Source organism: Anomaloglossus baeobatrachus, chromosome 1, assembly GCF_048569485.1.
Source record: "Anomaloglossus baeobatrachus isolate aAnoBae1 chromosome 1, aAnoBae1.hap1, whole genome shotgun sequence".
NCBI lineage: Eukaryota > Metazoa > Chordata > Amphibia > Anura > Aromobatidae > Anomaloglossus > Anomaloglossus baeobatrachus.
This window is the reverse complement of record NC_134353.1, coordinates 71,557,033-71,579,372: the sequence shown is the minus strand read 5'-3', so window position 1 is coordinate 71,579,372 and position 22,340 is coordinate 71,557,033. Positions and strand designations below refer to the sequence as shown.

Here is a 22,340-nt window from a genome sequence, read left to right as displayed (position 1 = left end):
TCCTTGAATCCTTGTGCAGAAGTGATCTCAGCTCTGTTTGTAAACAGGAAATGACTCTTTGCTCAACAGTCCCCTCCCCCCCAGTGATCTGACCCTGACATGAACTGTTTCTGTTACACAATCTACTTCCATAACATTTTTATACTTTACATTACTTCTTATAAACTACATCCTATAATTTACCTCACACTACATATACTTAACATTTTCCACTCTGCTATATCTGACTAGTACACATTGTTAACACATTTACAGCACATAACACATTACACTATACATAATCATAGACTTTACATTGTAGGGTGCGCGATCACTCCTACACACCCCCTATTTTTGATATCAAGCCAAGGTAAGTCAGACAGCTGAGGGTGTATTATCAGGCTGGGAAGGTCCATAGTTATTAGTCATCCATACATAATAATGGGCCCAACATAGTCCTCAATACAGAATAGTGCGCCCCAGGTAGTTTTCCTTACAGAATAATATGTCCCATATAGTCCTCCATACAAAATAATGGGTGCTACATAGTGTTCCATACAGAATAATGTGCCCCACATAGTACTCCATACAGAATAATTGGCCCCACATAGTTCTCCATACAAAATAATGGGTACCACATAGCCCTCCATACAGAATAATGAGCCTACATAGTCCTTCATACAGAATTATGGCCCCCTCATAGTCCTCCATACAGAATAATGAGCCCCACATAGTACTCCACACAGAATAGTGCACCCCACGTAGTTCTGCATACAGAATAATGTGCCCCACATAGTCCTCCATACAGAATAATGGGTGCTACATAGTCCTCCATGCAGAATGATGGGCACCACATAGCCCTCCATACAGAATAATGGGCCCCACATAGTCCTCCATACAGAATAATGGGCCCCACATAGCCCTCCATTCAGAATAATGGGCCCACATAGTCCTCCATACAGAATAATGGGCCCCACATAGTTCTCCATACAGAATAATGGGTGCTACATAGTCCTCCATGCAGAATGATGGGCACCACATAGCCCTCCATACAGAATAATGGGCCCCACATAGTCCTCCATACAGAATAATGGGCCCCACATAGTCCTCCATACAGAATAATGGGCCCCACATAGTCCTCCATACAGAATAATGGGCCCACATAGTCCTCCATGCAGAATGATGGGAACCACATAGCCCTCCATTCAGAATAATGGGCCCACATAACCCTCCATACAGAATAATGGGCTCAACATAGTACTCAATGCAGAATAATAGGCCATACGTAGTTCTCCATACAGAATAATGGGCCCCACATAGTCCTCCATACAGAATAATGGGCCCCACATATTCCTCTATACAGAATAATGGGCCCACATAGCCCTCCATACAGAATAATGCACCCCACATAGCCCTCCATACAGAATAATGGGCCCCACATAGCCCTCCATACAGAATAATGGGCCCCACATAGGCCTCCATACAGAATAATGCTCCCCACGTAGTCTTCCATACAGAAAAATGGCCCCACATAGTCCTCCATACAGAATAATGGACCCACATAGCCCTCCAAACAGAATAATGGGCCCCACATAGCCCTCCATACAGAACAATGGGCCCTACATAGTCCTCCATACAGAATAATGGACCTCACATAGCCCTCCATACAGAATAATGGGTCCACATAGTCCTCCATACAGAATAATGGGCTCCACATAGCCCTCCATGCAGAATAATGCGCCCCACATAGCCCTCCATACAGAATAATGGGCCTCACATAGCCCTCCATACAGAATAATGGCCCCACATAGCCCTACATACAGAATAATGGGCCTCACATAGCCCTCCATACAGAATAATGGCCCCACATAGCCCTCCATACAGAATAATGGGCACCACATAGTCCTCCATACAGAATAATGGCCCCACATAGCCCTCCATACAGAATAATGGGCCCCACATAGCCCTCCATACAGAATAATGGGCCCCACATAGTCCTCCATACAGAATAATGGGCCTCACATAGCCCTCCATACAGAATAATGGGCCTCACATAGCCCTCCATACAGAATAATGGGCCCACATAGCCCTCCAAATAGAATAGAACAACGGGCCAAATAAAATCGGTCGGTGGGCCAGATTTGGCTCATGGCCAGAGTATGACATATTTGGTATAGGGGGAAACAAAACTACAGCCGCTGGCAGACACAGGTAAATGAATTTTAACATTTTACTACTTTATCTGGGCACGTGGTGTGTGTGACATGGTCAGACACATCCTGTTAAATTTATTAACATGGGACTCGGAAACTCACAAAGCCTATGTGGACAATGCAAGAACTGGCAAAAATTAGAAGGAAGAGGGCCCCCGATACACCCTGTATTAGTCGTAAAGGAGGGCCTCATACACATTTTGTGACAATGGTTCACTAGTGCTATATTAATAAATGCTATGTACTAAGTGCAAGGGCTGCCAAAAATTAGAAGGAGGAACTGCAATACCACCTGGAAGACATATAGAGGAGGGCCTCAGACAACATATTTTGACCATTTTTGAGTAGTGGGACTACTAGACTGGTAAAGCCTGTGCAGTAAGTGCAAGGGATAGCTAGAGTTACAAAGACAGACTACAATACATGCAGCAAGAGACATAGAGAAGGGCCTGTGACTACATTTTGTGTCAATTTTAAAAAGATTCAGCCCCCTTCCCTGGTAGAACTTATGTATTTATTGCAAGGACTATCTAGCATTCCAAGGAGGGAGTATACACACAGCAAGAAATGCGAAGAGGAGGGCCTGTGACTACAGATTGTGCTGCCATTTTACAAGGCCAGTAACATTTTTATTTTTCTGTCAGTTTTGCTGTATAATGTCTAATTTCTGTAAAAAATATAAAATATAAAGTTCTGAGCACCCCAATTCAAGAAAGACATCGATAAATTGGAGGAAGTCCAGAGAAGAGCAACCAAGATGGTAGAAAATCTGCAAATCATGTCATATGAAGACCAGCTAAAAGAACTATGAAAGAGAAGGCTGAGAGGAGACTTAATAGCGGTCTATACAAACATCTGAAAAGTAGTCACATTGCAGAGGGAACTACCCTATTCTCATTAACACAAGGAAGAACAAGAAGCAATGAGATGAAATTTAAAAGAAGAAGATTCAGATTAGACATTAGGATAAACTTTCTGACAGTGAGGGCAGTCAGGGAGTGGATCAGGCGACAACGGGAGGTAGTGAGGGCAGTCAGGGAGTGGAACAAGCGACCACGGGAGGTAGTGAGGGCAGTCAGGGAGTGGAACAGGCGACCACGGGAGGTAGTGAGGGCAGTCAGGGAGTGGAACAAGCGACCACGGGAGGTAGTGAGGGCAGTCAGGGAGTGGAACAAGCGACCACGGGAGGTAGTGAGGGCAGTCAGGGAGTGGAACAGGCGACCACGGGAGGTAGTGAGGGCAGTCAGGGAGTGGAACAGGCGACCACGGGAGGTAGTGAGGGCAGTCAGGGAGTGGGACAGGCGACCACGGGAGGTAGTGAGGGCAGTCAGGGAGTGGAACAGGCGACCACGGGAGGTAGTGAGGGCAGTCAGGGAGTGGAACAGGTGACCACAGGAGGTAGTGAGGGCAGTCAGGGAGTGGAACAGGCGACCACGGGAGGTAGTGAGGGCAGTCAGAGAGTGGAACAGGCTACCACGGGTGGTAGTGAGCTCTCCATCAATAGAAATCTTCAAGCGGAAACTAGATAAACCTATAGCTGGGATGATTTAGGAAAGTCTGCACTCACAGGGGGTTGGACCCGATGACCCTTGAGGTCCCTTCCAACTCTACCATTGTATGATTCTATGATTCTAATTTTTTGCAGGGCAAGACAACATTTTTATTATACTATTTTGGGAAAGATATAATATTTTGAACGCTTGTTACAGCATGTAATTGTGGCATTCAAAAAGTAGATAAACCACTAAGATGCCCATATGTCAGTGATCAATACATAAACCTGATATATGAAAGCAATATTACTATTCACAGGCAGGTGAGCAGTAACGGTGGGTTCAATAGAGTTGAAGTCCAATACTTCATCATCCTGCTCTTTGCCTTTTTGGAACATGGAAGAAGAAGCAATGTCATTGGTTTAAAATCATACGTTAATTTAGATTATCCTTTCAGACAAAAGTGAACTTTATTAATTTTTTTTAACCAGTGCATTATACAATTTGTCCACAAGATGTCACTATTGACCTATAAAAACAGTGGACTTGTCCACTCGCCAGATGTCGCTCTCATCAAGGCCATGAGCTGTGATTTTACATTACTACTCTGCACTGCATATTGGGATATTATACGGTCATTATATACAGTGGTTACGCATTGTACTCAGCAAACTGTAAAACATAATTTTAACATAGTTTATATACAAGAATATGTTAAAATTTGATAAACTAAGCTAACTAATTATACTCAATATATAATTTAAACATGACAAATAATTTAGCTGTAACAGACAACCATTATACAATAATACAGCAGCCTGAGGACGTATTACCTCATAGCTTAGGGGGTTTTATATTCAGGAGTCTTGGACAGCCAAGCTGTGTTTCATCACATGTTGTTATATAATATATATCATAAGAACATTTTTTATTGCTTTTCTTATTCTTTGTTGATATGTGCACTTGTAGTATGTACTGTGAGTGAAATAGTAAATATGTTTCTAAAGTTGTTATTGACATGAAATTCTCACCAGATGTCAGTAAAATCCCATCCAATCCACACAGCAAACAAATCAAACCATAATATCAAGCTACCGCTAGGGGGCGCTGGGACTCATGTAGAAAAAAACTCCTGAGTGCAGTTAGACTGAAGCCCACTTGAGGTCACTAACAAGCGCAGGGATAGTCGATCAGTCAGGGTCTATACCATGATGTCACGTCTGTACCAAAGAGAAAAGAAGCCAAAGTCAAAGAACAGAGCTGAGGTCAGATACCGGGAGAGCAAGTAAGCACAGGGTAGTGGAGGACACGGAACAGGACCGTAGTACGGAGGACAGACAGAGAGGAATGGGGGTAAGGTCTGGAAGGAGGGATGTAGGTCAGGACAGGCTGGGGATACAGAGGTCTGGTCAGGTCGGGGGAACGGAGGTCAGGTCAGGTCTAGCAGGAAGGATGGAAGTTAGGTCAGGCAAGAGGAACAGAGGTCAAGACAAACAGTATTGGGTAGCAGGAAAAGAAACAGAGATTTTCTTTCAGGAACAGTGCACGCAGCAGAGCCAGTAATATTAAGTTGCGTCCCAGAGGTAGCAGCACTAAGATTCAGCGGCGCGAGCGAGGCCAGAACAAACAGGCCCCTTCCAAGGGACCTAAACCCTGTAGGCAGGATACATGTACCGGCTCAAGAACGCCAGAGCCATGCATGAATAATGACACATAGATGTCCATAAATTTAGGGAAGCGTAATAATGATAAATGGCACAGGGTTCAAAAAGCCATGGAAAGTCAGGACACCAGTTGAAATCTATCAGTAATTAGAAAGCAATACTGCCACTTATTCAGAAATAATATCAGCTGGTTCAACTGATGGCCTATAAAAAGGTGTTTTATAACCAAAGTGCCACACAAGAAACATCTCATGATGGGTAAAACCAGTAAGTTGTATTAAGACCTTCAAACCCTTATTGTTGCAAAACACACTGATGGCATTAGTTACAGAAAAAATCCTAAACTACTGAAAGTGTCAGTGAGCACTGTTGAGGCGGTAATCTAGATGTGAAAAGAACATCATTTCAGCAAGAAGAGGCAACCAGGTGCTCCCCGCAAGATTTCAGACAGAGGAGTGAAAAGAGTTAGCAGAAGAGTTGTCCAAGAGCTGCAAGAATGGCCAAGCCAATCACCTGACTTGAGTCCAATAGAAATCTCAGTAGAATAAGCCCATGTGAGCACCTATTTGTGTACATAAATGGCCAAAATCACACCTGAACAATGCATGTGACTAGTTTCTCCATACAAAAAGTGTCCTGAAGCTTCATCACCAACAAAGGCTTTTGTACAAAGTATTAAGTAAATTTCAGAAAGAGTGTTCAATGCTTTTTCCGTCTGTAATTTCTCATAATTACACATCACTAAATTTACAGACATCTATGGTTTGATTTCTTTACCTGTGTGTATTGGATGGCTTGTTACCAACATCCGGTGGGAAATTCATGCCAATAGCACCTTTAGAAATATATTTAGTTAGAAAATTTGTGACAGGTTCAATACATATTTCACCCGCGGTTTAGTCCCTGGACTTGCATACCCACTATTCCCTAGAATCTGTGAAGCCATGGGGGGTAACACAGGATGCTCACTTTATCTTTGTCCACCAAGGGCTCACAAATACCTGTTTAATAGATTTGAGCCATATGCGTACTTTTCTCTTTTTTTTTTTATTATCCCCTGTTGGACTAAAGAGTTGAGCCCAAACCAGCTAAATCTGCACTGCAAAGGAAGTGACAAGGCCTAATCTGTATTCAGTTAGCTCCCCCTAGTGGTGATTAAGTTCAGTATATACAGTGCCTACACGTAGTATTCAACCCCCTGCAGATTTAGCAGGTTTACACATTCGGAATTAACTTGGCATTGTGACATTGGACTGTAGATCAGCCTGGAAGTGTGAAATGCATTGCAGCAAAAAAGAATGTTATTTATTTTTTTATTTTTTTTTTTAAATTGTGAAAAGTTTATTCAGAGGGTCATTTATTATTCAACCCCTCAAACCACAAGAATTCTGTTTGGTTCACCTAAAGTATTAAGAAGTATTTCAGGCACAAAGAACAATGAGCTTCACATGTTTGGATTAATTATCTCTTTTTCCAGCCTTTTCTGACTAATTAAGACCCTCCCCAAACTTGTGAACAGCACTCATACTTGGTCAACATGGGAAAGACAAAGGAGCATTCCAAGGCCATCAGAGACAAGATCGTGGAGGGTCACAAGGCTGGCAAGGAGTACAAAACCCTTTCCAAGGAGTTGGGCCTACCTGTGTCCACTGTTGGGAGCATCATCCGGAAGTGGAAGGCTTATGGAACTACTGTTAGCCTTCCACGGCCTGGACAGACTTTGAAAGTTTCCACCCGTGCCGAGGCCAGGCTTGTCCGAAGAGTCAAGGCTAACCCAAGGACAACAAGGAAGGAGCTCCGGGAAGATCTCATGGCAGTGGGGACATTGGTTTCAGTCAATACCATAAGTAACGTACTCCACCGCAATGGTCTCCGTTCCAGACGAGCCCGTAAGGTACCTTTACTTTCAAAGCGTCATGTCAAGGCTCGTCTACAGTTTGCTCATGATCACTTGGAGGACTTTGAGACAGACTGGTTCAAGGTTCTCTGGTCTGATGAGACCAAGATCGAGATCTTTGGTGCCAACCACACACGTGACGTTTGGAGACTGGATGGCACTGCATACGACCCCAAGAATACCATCCCTACAGTCAAGCATGGTGGTGGCAGCATCATGCTGTGGGGCTGTTTCTCAGCCAAGGGGCCTGGCCATCTGGTCTGCATCCATGGGAAGATGGATAGCACGGCCTACCTGGAGATTTTGGCCAAGAACCTCCGCTCCTCCATCAAGGATCTTAAGATGGGTCTTCATTTCATCTTCCAACAAGACAACGACCCAAAGCACACAGCCAAGAAAACCAAGGCCTGGTTCAAGAGGGAAAAAATCAAGGTGTTGCAGTGGCCTAGTCAGTCTCCTGACCTTAACCCAATTGAAAACTTGTGGAAGGAGCTCAAGATTAAAGTCCACATGAGACACCCAAAGAACCTAGATAACTTGGAGAAGATCTGCATGGAGGAGTGGGCCAAGATAACTCCAGAGACCTGTGCCGGCCTGATCAGGTCTTATAGAAGACGATTATTAGCTGTAATTGCAAACAAGGGTTATTCCACAAAATATTAAACCTAGGGGTTGAATAATAATTGACCCACACTTTTATGTTGAAAATTTATTAAAATTTAACTGAGCAACATAACTTGTTGGTTTGTAAGATTTATGCATCTGTTAATAAATCCTGCTCTTGTTTGAAGTTTGCAGGCTCTAACTTATTTGCATCTTATCAAACCTGCTAAATCTGCAGGGGGTTGAATACTACTTGTAGGCACTGTATATATATATATATATATATATATATATATATATATATATATATATATATAAAAAATACAATGGTTACAAAAATATGAAGCTAAAATTTTGCTTAACAAAAGGAGAGTCAATTAATGATCACTTGATGGACGGGTCAGTGCTACTACTTTGTGTTGGTACAGTCAGGGCCAGAAATATTTGGACAGTGACACAAGTTTTGTTATTTTAGCTGTTTACAAAAACATGTTCAGAAATACAATTATATATATAATATGGGCTGAAAGTGCACACTCCCAGCTGCAATATGAGAGTTTTCACATCCAAATTGGAGAAAGGGTTTAGGAATCATAGCTCTGTAATGCATAGCCTCCTCTTTTTCAAGGGACCAAAAGTAATTGGACAAGGGACTCTAAGGGCTGCAATTAACTCTGAAGGCGTCTTCCTCGTTAACCTGTAATCAATGAAGTAGTTAAAAGGTCTGGGGTTTATTACAGGTGTGTGGTTTTGCATTTGGAAGCTGTTGCTGTGACCAGACAACATGCGGTCTAAGGAACTCTCAATTGAGGTGAAGCAGAACATCCTGAGGCTGAAAAAAAAGAAAAAATCCATCAGAGAGATAGCAGACATGCTTGGAGTAGCAAAATCAACAGTCGGGTACATTCTGAGAAAAAAGGAATTGACTGGTGAGCTTGGGAACTCAAAAAGGCCTGGGCGTCCACGGATGACAACAGTGGTGGATGATCGCCGCATACTTTCTTTGGTGAAGAAGAACCCGTTCACAACATCAACTGAAGTCCAGAACACTCTCAGTGAAGTAGGTGTATCTGTCTCTAAGTCAACAGTAAAGAGAAGACTCCATGAAAGTAAATACAAAGGGTTCACTTCTAGATGCAAACCATTCATCAATTCCAAAAATAGACAGGCCAGAGTTAAATTTGCTGAAAAACACCTCATGAAGCCAGCTCAGTTCTGGAAAAGTATTCTATGGACACATGAGACAAAGATAAACCTGTACCAGAATGATGGGAAGAAAAAAGTTTGGAGAAGAAAGGGAACGGCACATGATCCAAGGCACACCACATCCTCTGTAAAACATGGTGGAGGCAACGTGATGGCATGGGCATGCATGGCTTTCAATGGCACTGGGTCACTTGTGTTTATTGATGACATAACAGCAGACAAGAGTAGCCGGATGAATTCTGAAGTGTACCAGGATATACTTTCAGCCCAGATTCAGCCAAATGCCGCAAAGTTGATCGGACGGCGCTTCATAGTACAGATGGACAATGACCCCAAGCATACAGCCAAAGCTACCCAGGAGTTCATGAGTGCAAAAAAGTGGAACATTCTGCAATGGCCAAGTCAATCACCAGATCTTAACCCAATTGAGCATGCATTTCACTTGCTCAAATCCAGACTTAAGACGGAAAGACCCACAAACAAGCAAGACCTGAAGGCTGCGGCTGTAAAGGCCTGGCAAAGCATTAAGAAGGAGGAAACCCAGCGTTTGGTGATGTCCATGGGTTCCAGACTTAAGGCAGTGATTGCCTCCAAAGGATTCGCAACAAAATATTGAAAATAAAAATATTTTGTTTGGGTTTGGTTTATTTGTCCAATTACTTTTGATCTCCTAAAATGTGGAATGTTTGTAAAGAAATGTGTACAATTCCTACAATTTCTATCAGATATTTTTGTATAAACCTTCAAATTAAACGTTACAATCTGCACTTGAATTCTGTTGTAGAGATTTCATTTCAAATCCAATGTGGTGGCATGCAGAGCCCAACTCGCGAAAATTGTGTCACTGTCCAAATATTTCTGGACCTAACTGTATATCAAGCATTTTTCAATTGTAATGAAAATAACATATGGTTTTCTACATGTTTTAAAAATATAAACCTGAAAATTGTGACGTGCATTTGTATTCAGCCTCCTGAGTCCATACTTTGGGAGACCACCTTTTGCTGTAGTTACTGCTGCGAGTCTTTAGGGGATGGCTCTGTCAGCATTGCACATCTTGAGGCTGAAAGTTTGCCCATTTATCTTTGGACACAAGCTCTACGTCAGTGACAGTGGATGGAGACGTCTGTGAACAGCAACTTTCAAGACTTGAACCAGATTCTCAATTGTATTTAGATCTGGATTGTGACTGGACCATTCACACACATGAATATGCTTTGATATAAACCATTCATTTTAGCTGGCAGCATGTTTAGGATCATTGTCCTGCTGGAAGGTGAACCTACACCCCAGTCTCATGTTTTTTGCAGCCTAACAGGTTTTCTTCCAGGATTGCCCTGTATTCAGCTCCATCCATCTTCCCATTAATTCTGACGAGCTTCTCTCTACACGCCGTAGAAACGCCTCCCCACAGTATAATGCTGCCACCACCATGTGTGACTGTGGGGATGAACGTTTTATTGCAATGTGCAATGTTAGTTCTCCACCTCACATATCATTTTTCATTTAGCCCAAAAAAGTTCTACTTTGGTCTTATCTGACTAGACTACTTGACTGAAGTATTTTACATACTCCCTCTTTCCCTCTTTTTCCATGTAGGTCGCTCCAGAGACAAAAGCGGTCATGAAATGGATGAGAAATATCCCTTTTGTTCTGTCTGGGAGTCTTCATGGAGGCGACTTAGTTGTCAGCTACCCATATGATTTTTCAAAGCATCCCTTAGAAGAAAAATTGTTTTCTCCTACTCCAGATGACAAGGTGAGAAGAAGACATAGCAAATAAAATATCTCCTATAATCTTTGTCACTGGAACAACTGGTGTGGATTGAAGACTGGTACTATGCAATTGGGGAAAGAAAAGATCAGTTTCTTTGCACAACTTTTTAGCCTTCCTTCCTTTCTTTCTTCCCTCCTTCCTTCCTTCCCTCCTTCCTCCCTTCCTTGCTTCATTCCCTCTTTCCTTCCCTCCTTCCTTTCTTCCCTCCCTTCTTCCTTCCCCCCTTCCTTTCTTCCTTGCTTGCTTCCTTCCTTCCCTCCTTTCTTCCCCCCTTCCTTTCTTCCTTCCTTCCCTTCTTTCTTCCCTGCTTCCTTCCTTCCTTCCCATTTTCCTTCCCTCCTTCATTCCTTCCCTCTTTCCATCCCTCCTTCCTTTCCCCTTCCTTGCTTGCTTCCTTCCATCCCTCCTTCCTTCCCCACTTCCTTCCTTCCTTCATTCCCTCTTTCCTTTCTTTCTTCCTTCCTTTCTCCCCCCTTTCCTTCATTCCTTGCTTCCTTCCTTCCCTTTTTCCTCTTCCTTCCTTCCCTCCTTCCTTCCCCTTTCCTTCCTTACTTCCCTCCTTCCTTCCCCTTGCTTCCATGCTTGCTTCCTTCCTTCTCTCCTTCCTTCCATCCATCTTTCCTTGCCTTCTTCCTTCCTTTCTTCTTTCTTTCCTTGCTTCCTTCCCTTTTTCCCTCTTCCTTCCTTCCCTCCTTCCTTCCCCTTTCCTTCCTTCCTTCCCTCCTTCCTTTCCCTTGCTTCCATGCTTGCTTCCTTCCTTCTCTCCTTCCTTCCCTTCCTTCCTTCCTTCCTTCCTTCCCTCTTTCCTTCCTTCCTTCCTTCCTTTTCTTTCCTTCCTTCCTTCGTTTATTCCCTCTTTCCTTCCCTCCCTCCTTCATTCCCTCCTTCCTTCCCTTCCTTCCTTCCCTCCTTCCTTCCTTCCTTCTCTTTCCTTCCTTCCCTCTTTCCTTCCTTCCTTCCTTCCTTCTCTTTCCTTCCTTCCTTCGTTCATTCCCTCTTTCCTTCCCTCCCTCCTTCATTCCCTCCTTCCTTCCCTTCCTTCCTTCCTTCCCTCCTTCCTTCCTTCCTTCTCTTTCCTTCCTTCCTTCCTTCCTTCGTTCATTCCCTCTTTCCTTCCCTCCCTCCTTCATTCCCTCCTTCCTTCCCTCCTTCCCTCCTTCCCTCCGCTCTGTCATATGGTTTATGACTTATGTTATTAATGTGTGATATGGCTGGAGATAAAAGACAGAAAAACCAATCTGAAGATTGTCAGTAAAGGGACAGGTCTGTGGAGGGTCGGGTCGGTGAATATACCATTATTTTTTATGGGAACCTGTCATCTGATTCATCCTACCCAATCTGCGGGCAGCATAAATCAGAGAATTACTGCTATATCTGCTGCCGGATATATAATTCTCTAAAACACTTCGGCATTTCAGAGAAAATAAACTTCAAAGATACAGGGGCTCATATCCAGATGCCATGCCAGTTTGGTGCCATGCTGGCCCTTTCCAGCACAGCTCTAGGGGATTGACAGGTGTCTCTGTCATCTTCATATAGGTAGAGACCTGTCAATCACCTGCAGCAGTGCTGGGAGGAGTCGGCCTTGGGCTCTTTATTTTTCTTACATTCTGAAAGGCATTTTTAAAAATGTTTTAACAATTTATCTATATGGCTGTATTTTTTTGCCATGATAAATATTTCCAATTTTGTATTGGATTTTGATGTTGTATGTTTGCTGTTTGGAGTTCATGTTAGTGTAAAATAATGTGATATTTATTAGCTTATTTTATTACTCATCTGTGATTCAACAACTGGTTGTAGAACTTCAGTCCCAAATTCAGCATCCTGTCAGGCAAATATGAGGCTATGAGGATTCCTGCACGCTGCAATTTTTTCTACAGTCCAAAAAAAGCTGAGGAAAAGCTCGTAGATCAGCACTGCCTTATTGATAAACATTGGTCTGAGTGCAAGCTGATTTTCTCTCACATTGCATGTGTGAGCGAACCCTTAAACGGAATCTGTCACCAGGATTTTGCTATCTCATCTGATAGCAGCATGATGCAGGAAAAAAAGAGATCCTGAATCTAATGATGAATCACTTAGATTACTGGGTGCAGCCATTCTGACACAATAAGAGTTCTTAGGTTTACTAAAGTAGCTGAGCCCAGGGAGCTGTGCCGACCACACCAGGCTCTCAATAGAGATTGTATTTTATTTCAAATAAATATTTTTTTGGGTGTTTGCACTTATTTCTTTTCACTTTTAAATTAGTAAAAAGAGGGGCTTATAGACACCTCCCAGTACTAATCTAAAGCTTAGTGGCAGCAGTGAGCAGTTATTAAGCCCTTATTTCCCCGATTGCCACTACATCAGTTCAATCAGGAAGAGCCAGGTAAAGTTCTGGGATTGTTGCTTCTAATGGATGCGACAATCTTGGGCAGCTGCAGGCTGCTATTTTTAGGCTGGAGGGACCAATATCTATGGGTCTCCCCAGCCTGAGAATACCAGCCCCCAGCTGCTGGCTTTATCTTGGCTGGGTATCAAAGTTGAGGGTACTATACCAATTTTTTTAAATTAGTTATTTAAATAATTAGAAAAAAGGCCAGAAGCGGTTTCTTTAATCTTGATACACGGCCAAGACAAGCGCATGGCTGGGGGCTGCAGCCTGTAGCTGTATGCTTTATCTGTGCTGGATATCATAATATGGGAGGACCCTACACCAATTGTTTTATTTATTTATTTATTTTTCCTACAATATGCAGTGAACCACAGACAGGGTCTGTGATTGCAAGCAACCAGACACACTGTCACAGAGGCTGGGTGCGCTATCTGACTGCAACCAATCACAGACGCCTGGACTGCCAATTGGTGGGGGAAGCAGTAAATATGCATGAGCAATAATGAATGGCCCCTGAAGTAGAAAGAGCGGCCTGGAAGCAGGTACAGCCACGCTGGAACTTAGTAAGTATCGCTCGCCTGCTCTAATCACCCTATCCCTTCTACCACCATTTTTAACCACCAGATTTTGGTCCCTATAGTTTTATATTGGGACCAGCATCCGGCCAGATATCTGGGATTAATTCTGGGCCAGATCCATTTTTTTTTGTCTTTAGATCAGGTTAGTCCCACCGATGCCAGATATCTGCAAGTTCGCCTGTCACTGATAAGGATTTCTTTGAGTGTCTCATGATGTTTGAGATATATATATATATATATAATAAATATATATAAAACTTCTGCTTAATGATGTTTCTTCAGTTTTACAACACCTACCTACTGAAGAGAGATATGCAAGCTATTTTGCGACTTAAAGAAGTTGTCCACCTTTGGGGGTCTTTTTTTTTTAATTTAATGCATGTATTTGGGACTAAAAAAATATATTTGTTGTAATTACGTTTCTTAAAAAAAAAATAAAAAATTGCATTGCTTGCTGCAAACATTTTCTCATGCCGAATCGATATCTATAAATATCTATCTATCTAAAAAAAAAAAATAGTTGTTACTTTAAGTTAAGTGTTTTATTGCTGACCCCAGCATTACCCTATGGTAAGCAGCAGGATTTGTATAAATATTTCCGAATTTTCAAAGTTGATTGAAACGACTTCTTTGATCCCTATTATTAGTATGAAAGATACAATGTCTAGGCAAGTATAAAAAAAAAATAACTTTTTATGTAAAATATTTTAAAAAATGAAGTAATGTATTAAAATGAAAGCAGCCGTGTATTATTGTTAAATCAATGTATTTCACTTCCGCCAGGTATTTAAGTTGCTTTCAAAAACATACGTCGCTTCCCATCCCAAAATGTCAGACCAGGTAACGGAAAGATGCGGTGGAAATTTTGTCAAGAAAGGATCCATCATAAATGGTGCAGAGTGGTACAGCTTCAGCGGAGGTAGGTTAATTTATTTATTTCACTCCACTATGAAGTTGCTTGGAAATATGAAATACCGTCATATTATTATATATTCATCATCTTCACTGTTTTTATCTATTTTTCCTCTTGTTTTTGTACCGCCTTGGTGTTAGTCGGGCTGCTCGGATCCGGGATCGTCGTGGCTAGAGGGGTCCGGACCCGACTTGGCGGACACTTTGATCCGTAAAAAGGGGGGTATTTACAGGGGATTAGTTTGTGACGCCACCTGCGGGTTGCGGTAAAGGGAGTACTGCTGCTGCTGGAAGGAGTACCGGGGCAGATGGTGGGAAACAGCAAGGTGTCAGTTCCTCTGCAGGTAGGGAAGGCCCCGGGCTCAGGGTGTTGGTGGATAGATTTGCGAAGCTGCCGCTGCCGGGAGTCCGTCCAAGTACCCAATCCCACCGATGTCACTTAGTGATACGGAGCCTGCTTCCGTGCACAATTTGTGGTCCGTTAGTGGTCCCCGTGGCTTGAAGCTGTTGGGGGCCCTGCTCACTATTTGTAGTGTAGCTGTGCTCTTGAGGGCTGGCACGTGGGACTTTAGTGGGTTACTGTGTCTGGAAACACCCCTGTCCCCCTCGTTGTGCTGATGCCCTCAACCTCTGAGCTTGTAGGGAATTCCTTGAAGATCCTCTCCCTTCCAAGTGAATTGTCAGGACATTGAATGACCTAGGGCCCTGTACCCTGTCGTGCTCAGTACTGGTCAGTTCTGTTGGGCCCTTCTGATGCCGACAGTCCTCCAAGACTATGTCCGTCACACCCTTTTCCAATGTCCCTGCTACCGGTCCCCGACTCCTCTGGACCCAAATCACCGCTTGATACCCAACCAGTTTCCCTAGCTCCCCAGGAGCTCACTCTCCCAGCTCCTCTCTGTTTGGAGCCTACTTCCTTCTCTCTTGTCTCCCTCTCACAGTCTGCTCAGTTCCTCCGAAATGGCTGGCCCATTTCCAGTTAGTCCAAACTTCCTGATGTGTTTGCAGTCACTGATGTGAGGTGATTGGGTTTTGTGGTGCACATGGGAGTAACATCGGTTTCTTGGGTACCTGGAACCATGAGGGGGGGTGAGCCCTGCACCCTGGGTAAGAATGCAGTACCCTGTGGCACCCTGATGTATTCAGGGGTGCCACATTTTTATCTCTGTTAAATGTTAACAAATCTTACTGCTATTGATGGATCTTATATGAATTCTGTGTATACTTTATCTACAGTACCTTATAATCCCTTCAGCTCAGAACTACTTACTCATAAAAAAAAACAGTATGCCAGTAGTTGCCCACCCAGGGATTATGCAAAAAAGGCTATTCACCTGCAGATATGGGGTTAATGTACAGGTTTATTGTGTTCTGAAGCCATGCAACTGTTTTACTAAGAACCTCGCTGCCAGGAGGAAAGGAGCTTTTTCCTCCTGGCAGCCTCTGTTTCCTGTCATAAGGTGTCACCGGCACAGTCTGTCACCGCTCTGTATATAGTGAGCAACGGCTGTAACTGCGCCCCAGGCACTGACTGACAGCTGCTCGGCATTGTATGATTACAGAGGCGGATGGCAGTCAGTCAGGGCCAGGCCGTAGTTATTCACAGAGCAGTGACTGAAACCACATCAGTGCCACCCCTATAACTAAAAAGACTGAGGCTGCTGGGAGGAATAAAGTTAATTTCCTCCTGGCAGTGGGGCTTTCAGTGCAGCGACCGCACAGCGTCACAATACCATTAAGTTGCATATTAGCCCCATATCTGCAGTTTAATAGCTTTGTTTTACAAGACAGGTTCCTTTTAAGTGACACCTAGTTAGGGGGTTATCTGAAATATTGCAAGACTTTTTACAGTAGGGAGGTTGAAGTTATAGGAGTAGCTAAGCATTGTCAATTTTAGTGGTTATCCCATGATAAAAGGTTACAGAAAAGAGCTCAAAAAGTAGGTAGGGGGTTAGAATTTATAACAGAATTAGAAAAAAAAATAAAAACAACTTTATCAACAAAAATGCTAAAAACGCTCAATGGCTTCCCCACATTAAATATAACTTGATCATGTATTCAGTGAAATTAAGAGCTAAAATTAGTATAAATACAGCTGAATAGGTCTTAGGGCTAAAGAGGTGACAATATACAAAAAATACCAAACACAGCCAGAAGATAAATGTAAGTACAGTTACACAAAGCTCTATATATAGCCCTAAATACAACCCCCAAGGATTACCGTCCTGGCCGTGGAGGTTGGCACCCTACAGTGTACGATAAAGACACTACCGCTCTATAATAACTATCCTTGTATGCCCATATCACATCCCTATATACTCACAAAAATTATATTAAATTTATTACTAGTGATGGGTGGACCCTTAGGGGTACTTTGCACACTACGACATCGCAGGTGCGATGTTGGTGGGGTCAAATCGAAAGTGATGCACATCCGGCGTCGCTGTCGACATCAGAGTATGTGAAAACTTTTTACTACGATTAATGAGCGCAAAAGCGTCAAAATTGTATGATCGGTGTAGCGTCGGTCATTTCCATAATTTCGAAAGGACCGATGTTACGATGTTGTTCCTCGTTCCTGCGGCAGCACACATCGCTGTGTGTGAAGCCGCAGGAGCGAGGAACATCACCTTACCTGCGTCCTGGCTGTAATGAGGAAGGAAGGAGGTTGGCGGGATGTTTACATCCCGCTCGTCTACGCTGCCCTGCTTCTATTGGCTGCCTGTCGTGTGATGTCGCTGTGACGCCGCATGACCTGCCCCCTTAGGAAGGAGGCGGTTCGCCGACCAGAGCGACGTCGCAGGGCAGGTAAGTGCATGTGAAGCTGCCGTAGCGATAATGTTCGCTATGGCAGCTATCACAAGATATCGCAGCTGCGACGGGGGACGGAGACTATCGGGCTCGGCATCGCTACCATCGGCTTGCGATGTCGTAGTGTGCAAAGTACCCCTTACTGTAAAAGTCCGAATTCGCACAGTTTCAAAACATACCTGAGTGCCAGGCCAAGTATGTTTGATTCCGGTTGATGATCCGGCACTCAGGAAATAAACAAATAAAAGTAAAGGAAAAAGAAAGAAAATAAGAATGAAGCAAGTGCTCAATGCTTACCGAGTCTCCGGCGCAGCTATAACTGCTTCCACGGCCGATTATTCACTTCCAGGGCTGCTCATTATTGCTCATCCATATGCACCTCTTTCCCCGCCCACCGGCAGTCTCGGCATCTGTGATTGGTTGCAGTCAGACACACCCCAACATGTGTGACAGCATCTGACTGCAACCAATCATAGGTGCTGTCTGCGTGTCATTATTGTGGTGTAAGAATAAATAAAACATTTGGGGGCTGGTATTCTCGGGCTGGGGAGACCCCCAGCCTTAAAATAGCAGCCTACTGCGACCCGGAATTGCCACATCTATTAGATGTGGCAATCTCGGCGCTTTACCCAGCTTTTCCCGATTGCACTGGTGCGGTGGCAGTCGGGGTAATAAGCTCACAGCTGCCACTAAGCCCTAGGTTAGTAATGGGAGGCATCTATGAGACCCCCATTTCTAATCTGTAAGTGAATGTAAATAAACAGAAACACCAAAAATATTTTTTATTTGAAATAAAAGTTAAAAAAGCACCCTTTTTAACCACTTGTTTAACCCATAAAAAAACCACGCCTGCTGTCCGACGTAATCCACATGAAGTCCCATGGCGATTCCAGCTCTGCTACATCAGAATTCAAACCGAATGGCCATAGAACAATGACCGCCCACTGTGAGCTTCAGGCAGAGACTGAGTGAACTGTGTGATCAGCGGTGACGTCACGCAGGTTAGTTACGGTCACTGGAGGTTCCCACGGTTCTCCATCTGTGACCGCAAACCACCTAGTTGACGTCACAACTGATCGCGCGGCTCACTGCAGCTCACAGTGGGCAGTGAGTGTTCTACGTCTGCTCAGTGTGAATTCAGAAGTAGCAGAGCTGGAATTATTGTGGGACCCATAGGTGATTTGAGGGTTAATAGAGCTGTGACAGAAGGCGCTTTTTTGTCTTTTATTTCAAATAAAGGATTTTTTTGGTGTTTGTGTTTATTTACTGTCAGAGTATTGAGATGTGTTTCAATAATGTTTTGTATATCTAAAAGCCTAGCAGAGGAGTTTAACATCTCTAAGATATCATTTATAATTCTAATACCATAGTAGCGGTGTGATAAGTTTAATATTTATGTGAGTGTAAAGAGATATTATAGGAGCGTATAGCAATAGTTATCTTAGAGCGGTGGCACCATTGTTGTACATACACTGTAGGCTGCCAACCTCTTCATTTAGGTAGGGATCCTTAGGGTTGTATCAGGGGCTTTGTATAAGGCCTTGGTTAACTGTAGTTATATTTATATTGTAGCTGAGTTTGGTATTTTCTATATTTAGTCAAATCTTTAGCTCTAAAGGCTGCTTTACACTCAGCGACATCGCTAGCGATGTCGCTGGTGAAAGCACCCGCCCCCGTCGGTTGTGTGTCACGGGCAAATCGCTGCCCGTGGCACACAATATCGCTAGTACCCGTCACACATACTTACCTTCCTAGCGACGTCGCTGTGGCCGGCGAACCGCCTCCTTTCACTAAGCGGCCGCCCAATAGAAGCGGAGGGGCGGAGATGAGCGGCTGTAACATCCCGCCCACCTCCTTCCTTCCTCATTGCCGGCGGCCGCAGGTACGATGTTGTTCCTCATTCCTGCGGTGTCACACATAGCAATGTGTGCTGCCGCAGGAATGATGAACAACCTGCGTCCAAAAGCAGCAACGATATTTGGGATTAGAACGACGTGTCAACGATCAACGATAAGGTGAGTAATTTTGATCGTTAGCGGTCGTTCGTGCGTTTCATACGCAACGACGTCACTAACGAGGCCGGATGTGCGTCACAAATTCCGTGACCCCAACGACATCTCGTTAGCGATGTCGTTGCGTGTAAATCCCCCTTTAGACCTATTCAGGTGGATTTACAAGAAATTTTGCTTCTAATATCCTTCTATACATTATCATGTTATATTGTAGTTAAAGTTCTATGGTGTCTCTGTGACGCCCTGGCCTATCAGGTCGTCAGACTGCCATGCAATCTGTCCTTCTGCATGGCACCTGCTCCTCCTTGGTTACGGGTCCTGTCCCTTTGGTGTTGCTAAGAACAGGTGTACACAAATCCTGAGGAACACACTGCCCCACACCCACCAAACACCCATTGGGCGGCCTGAGGGGAATAGGGCTACCCAGATGGGGGGATGGAAGCAGGAGGGCCAGAAGTGTCAGAGTAGTCAGAGAGTGTGAGTGAGCCATGACAGGACAAGGTCACGCTGTGGAGCTGGGCTCCTGTACCCGTCCCAGGTGCCAGACGTTGGCCTGGCCAGGAAGAAGCTGGAACCCCGGTCACATGGGGTAGTGACAGGGGGCACGGTACTGCAACGGAGGGCAGACCGGCGGCCTTGTGCTACAACCGAGAAGGGGCCAGGGCACGACGGGGTACGCGGACCCTAGGCTGGGAAGGAGCTTTATGCAGCCCAGTAATTCACCCGACGAGGATGGAATCTTCACGAACCGTTCTCCAACCGCTCCAAAATCGGGGTACTAGCGCAACAAGGGGGATAGGACTTCCCAAATCCGTTTAGAAAATCCCAAGCATGAACCCTGAGAGCAAGCTCACCCTGCTAGCCATGCAGGTGAGCGGGACCTGAGTAGTTTCAGGCAAAAGGGATCCACACAGAGGAAACACAGTGCCAAGGGACAAGGCTTCAGACCAACCAGCCATGCCAAAAGGGCACAGACCCAGCATGCTCACCCAAAGGTGGCAAGGCATTCAGGACTTTGGTTTACCCGGTGTCAGTGTCAGCATCTCTGGACTGTGTGAGTACATTATGCCCCTCTACTCCTGATGGGTCCCCAGCCATCCATCACCAAGCCCCGGGACACCACTCCCCTGCCCACGGAGGGGTTAACATCACAAGCTGCCATTCCATCACTCCCGGGCGCTGTCCCCCAAATGCAGCAGCGGTGGTATCCCACCTTACCACGACCCATGGGTGGCGTCACGAGCACTATCCAACCCTTTCACTCCCTTTTGTAAATACCTTTTCTCCCTTTTTCATTTCGAGCGGTCACACGATCCCGGTGACCCCTCGAGCCACTGCGGATCCGGATCCGAGCAGCCCGTCGGCTGTCGCAGGGCGGCACATCTCCATTGAGCATTTTTAGTATTTTTGAAAAAGTTGTTTTTAGGGTGTTTTTTTATTTATTCATGACAAAAGATTACTTTAACAAGACAACTCAAACTAATCATCATCAGGGGGTGGTGCTGGTGTTACTTATTGCTTCGACCATTGGCCCCTGCTGACAATTCATTTGAGGGTGGTGTTAGAAGCTGTGTGAGTGACAAGTCCCACGCCTAAGGCTAAGTTCACACTTCCGTTGTTTTGCATCAGTCACAATCCGTAGCATTGAGGAATTACGGTATCCTGCAAAATATTTTGCAGGAATCCTGTTTTTCCCCATAGGCTTCTATTAGTGACGGATTGTGACTGATGATGCTGCGTTGCATCCGCTGCGTCGCGGTCAGTCGTTTTTTAACTGACCGCCGGGCAGGAGCAACGCAGCATGTAACGTTTTTTGAGCAGCGTGATCCGTAGGATTTCGCTGCGCATGCGCTCTCTGGCTCCCCACCCCCGTAACCAGGATAAACATCGGGTAAACAAGCAATGCGCTTTGGTTAGTTACCCAATATTTACAGTGGTTACGGGTGCAGGGAGCCCGCGCTAAGCTGGTATCAAAGATAAATATCGGGTAACCAAGCAAAAAGTGCTTTGCTTTTACCCGATATTTACCCTGGATACAGTGTGCAAGGAGGCCGACACTTCCCCACTCGGCTCCGCCCCCTCCCGCACTCCGCATGTGTACACACACACTCCCACACACACACACACACTCACACACACACGCACACACTCACTTGTCCCCAGCCCTGCAGTCCCCTCGGCACTGACGTCCTCAGCTCCACGGCTCTGCCCCCTCGCGCTCCGCCCCCTCCCGCACTCTGCATGTACACACGCATGTAGACACACACACACACACACACACACACACACACACACACACACACACATACATACACACATACACACACACTCACTCACCTGTCCCCAGCCATGCAGTCCGCGGCACTGACGTCCTCAGCTCCGCCCCCTGAACTCCGCCCCCCGAACTCCGCCCCCCGCACACAATGGAGTCCGACAAAGAAATTCTTTTCTTTGTCACCGTTGTCATCCGTTGTACAACGCATCAGTCACATGCGTCAAGCAACGCATGTGACTGATGCAAAACAAGGGAAGTGTGAACTTAGCCTTATTGACAATTCATTTGAGGGTGGTGCTAGAGGGTCAAACAGTCAGGAATCGTGCTGGCATTGGTCCTGATTAGTGTTGTTGGATTGAAGCAATCAGTTAAGACAAGCTGCCATTGTTAAACATTTTTATAATACCACAAGTCCTTGTCATGGCTTCTTTAACAGACCTGGTGCTCTGTAATGTGTAAAACAGGCAGTGGTTTTGTCTGGGGGCACAGAAGCAGTGGAGTTGTACGTCAGATTCTAATGAGGTGCAAAGTCCCCGCCCCA

At 44.7% G+C, this 22,340-nt stretch overlaps 1 protein-coding gene across 1 annotated transcript in view; it reads left to right on the top strand.

Annotated features, from left to right (window-relative positions):
• CPZ (carboxypeptidase Z) overlaps positions 1 to 22,340 on the top strand; it is a 115,706-nt gene that overhangs the window by 62,468 nt on the left and 30,898 nt on the right. The window contains exons 7-8 of the mRNA XM_075333221.1: positions 10,655 to 10,813; positions 14,573 to 14,708. Coding sequence (XP_075189336.1) covers positions 10,655 to 10,813; positions 14,573 to 14,708 — 295 coding nt within the window. The remainder of the gene's footprint in view (positions 1 to 10,654; positions 10,814 to 14,572; positions 14,709 to 22,340) is intronic.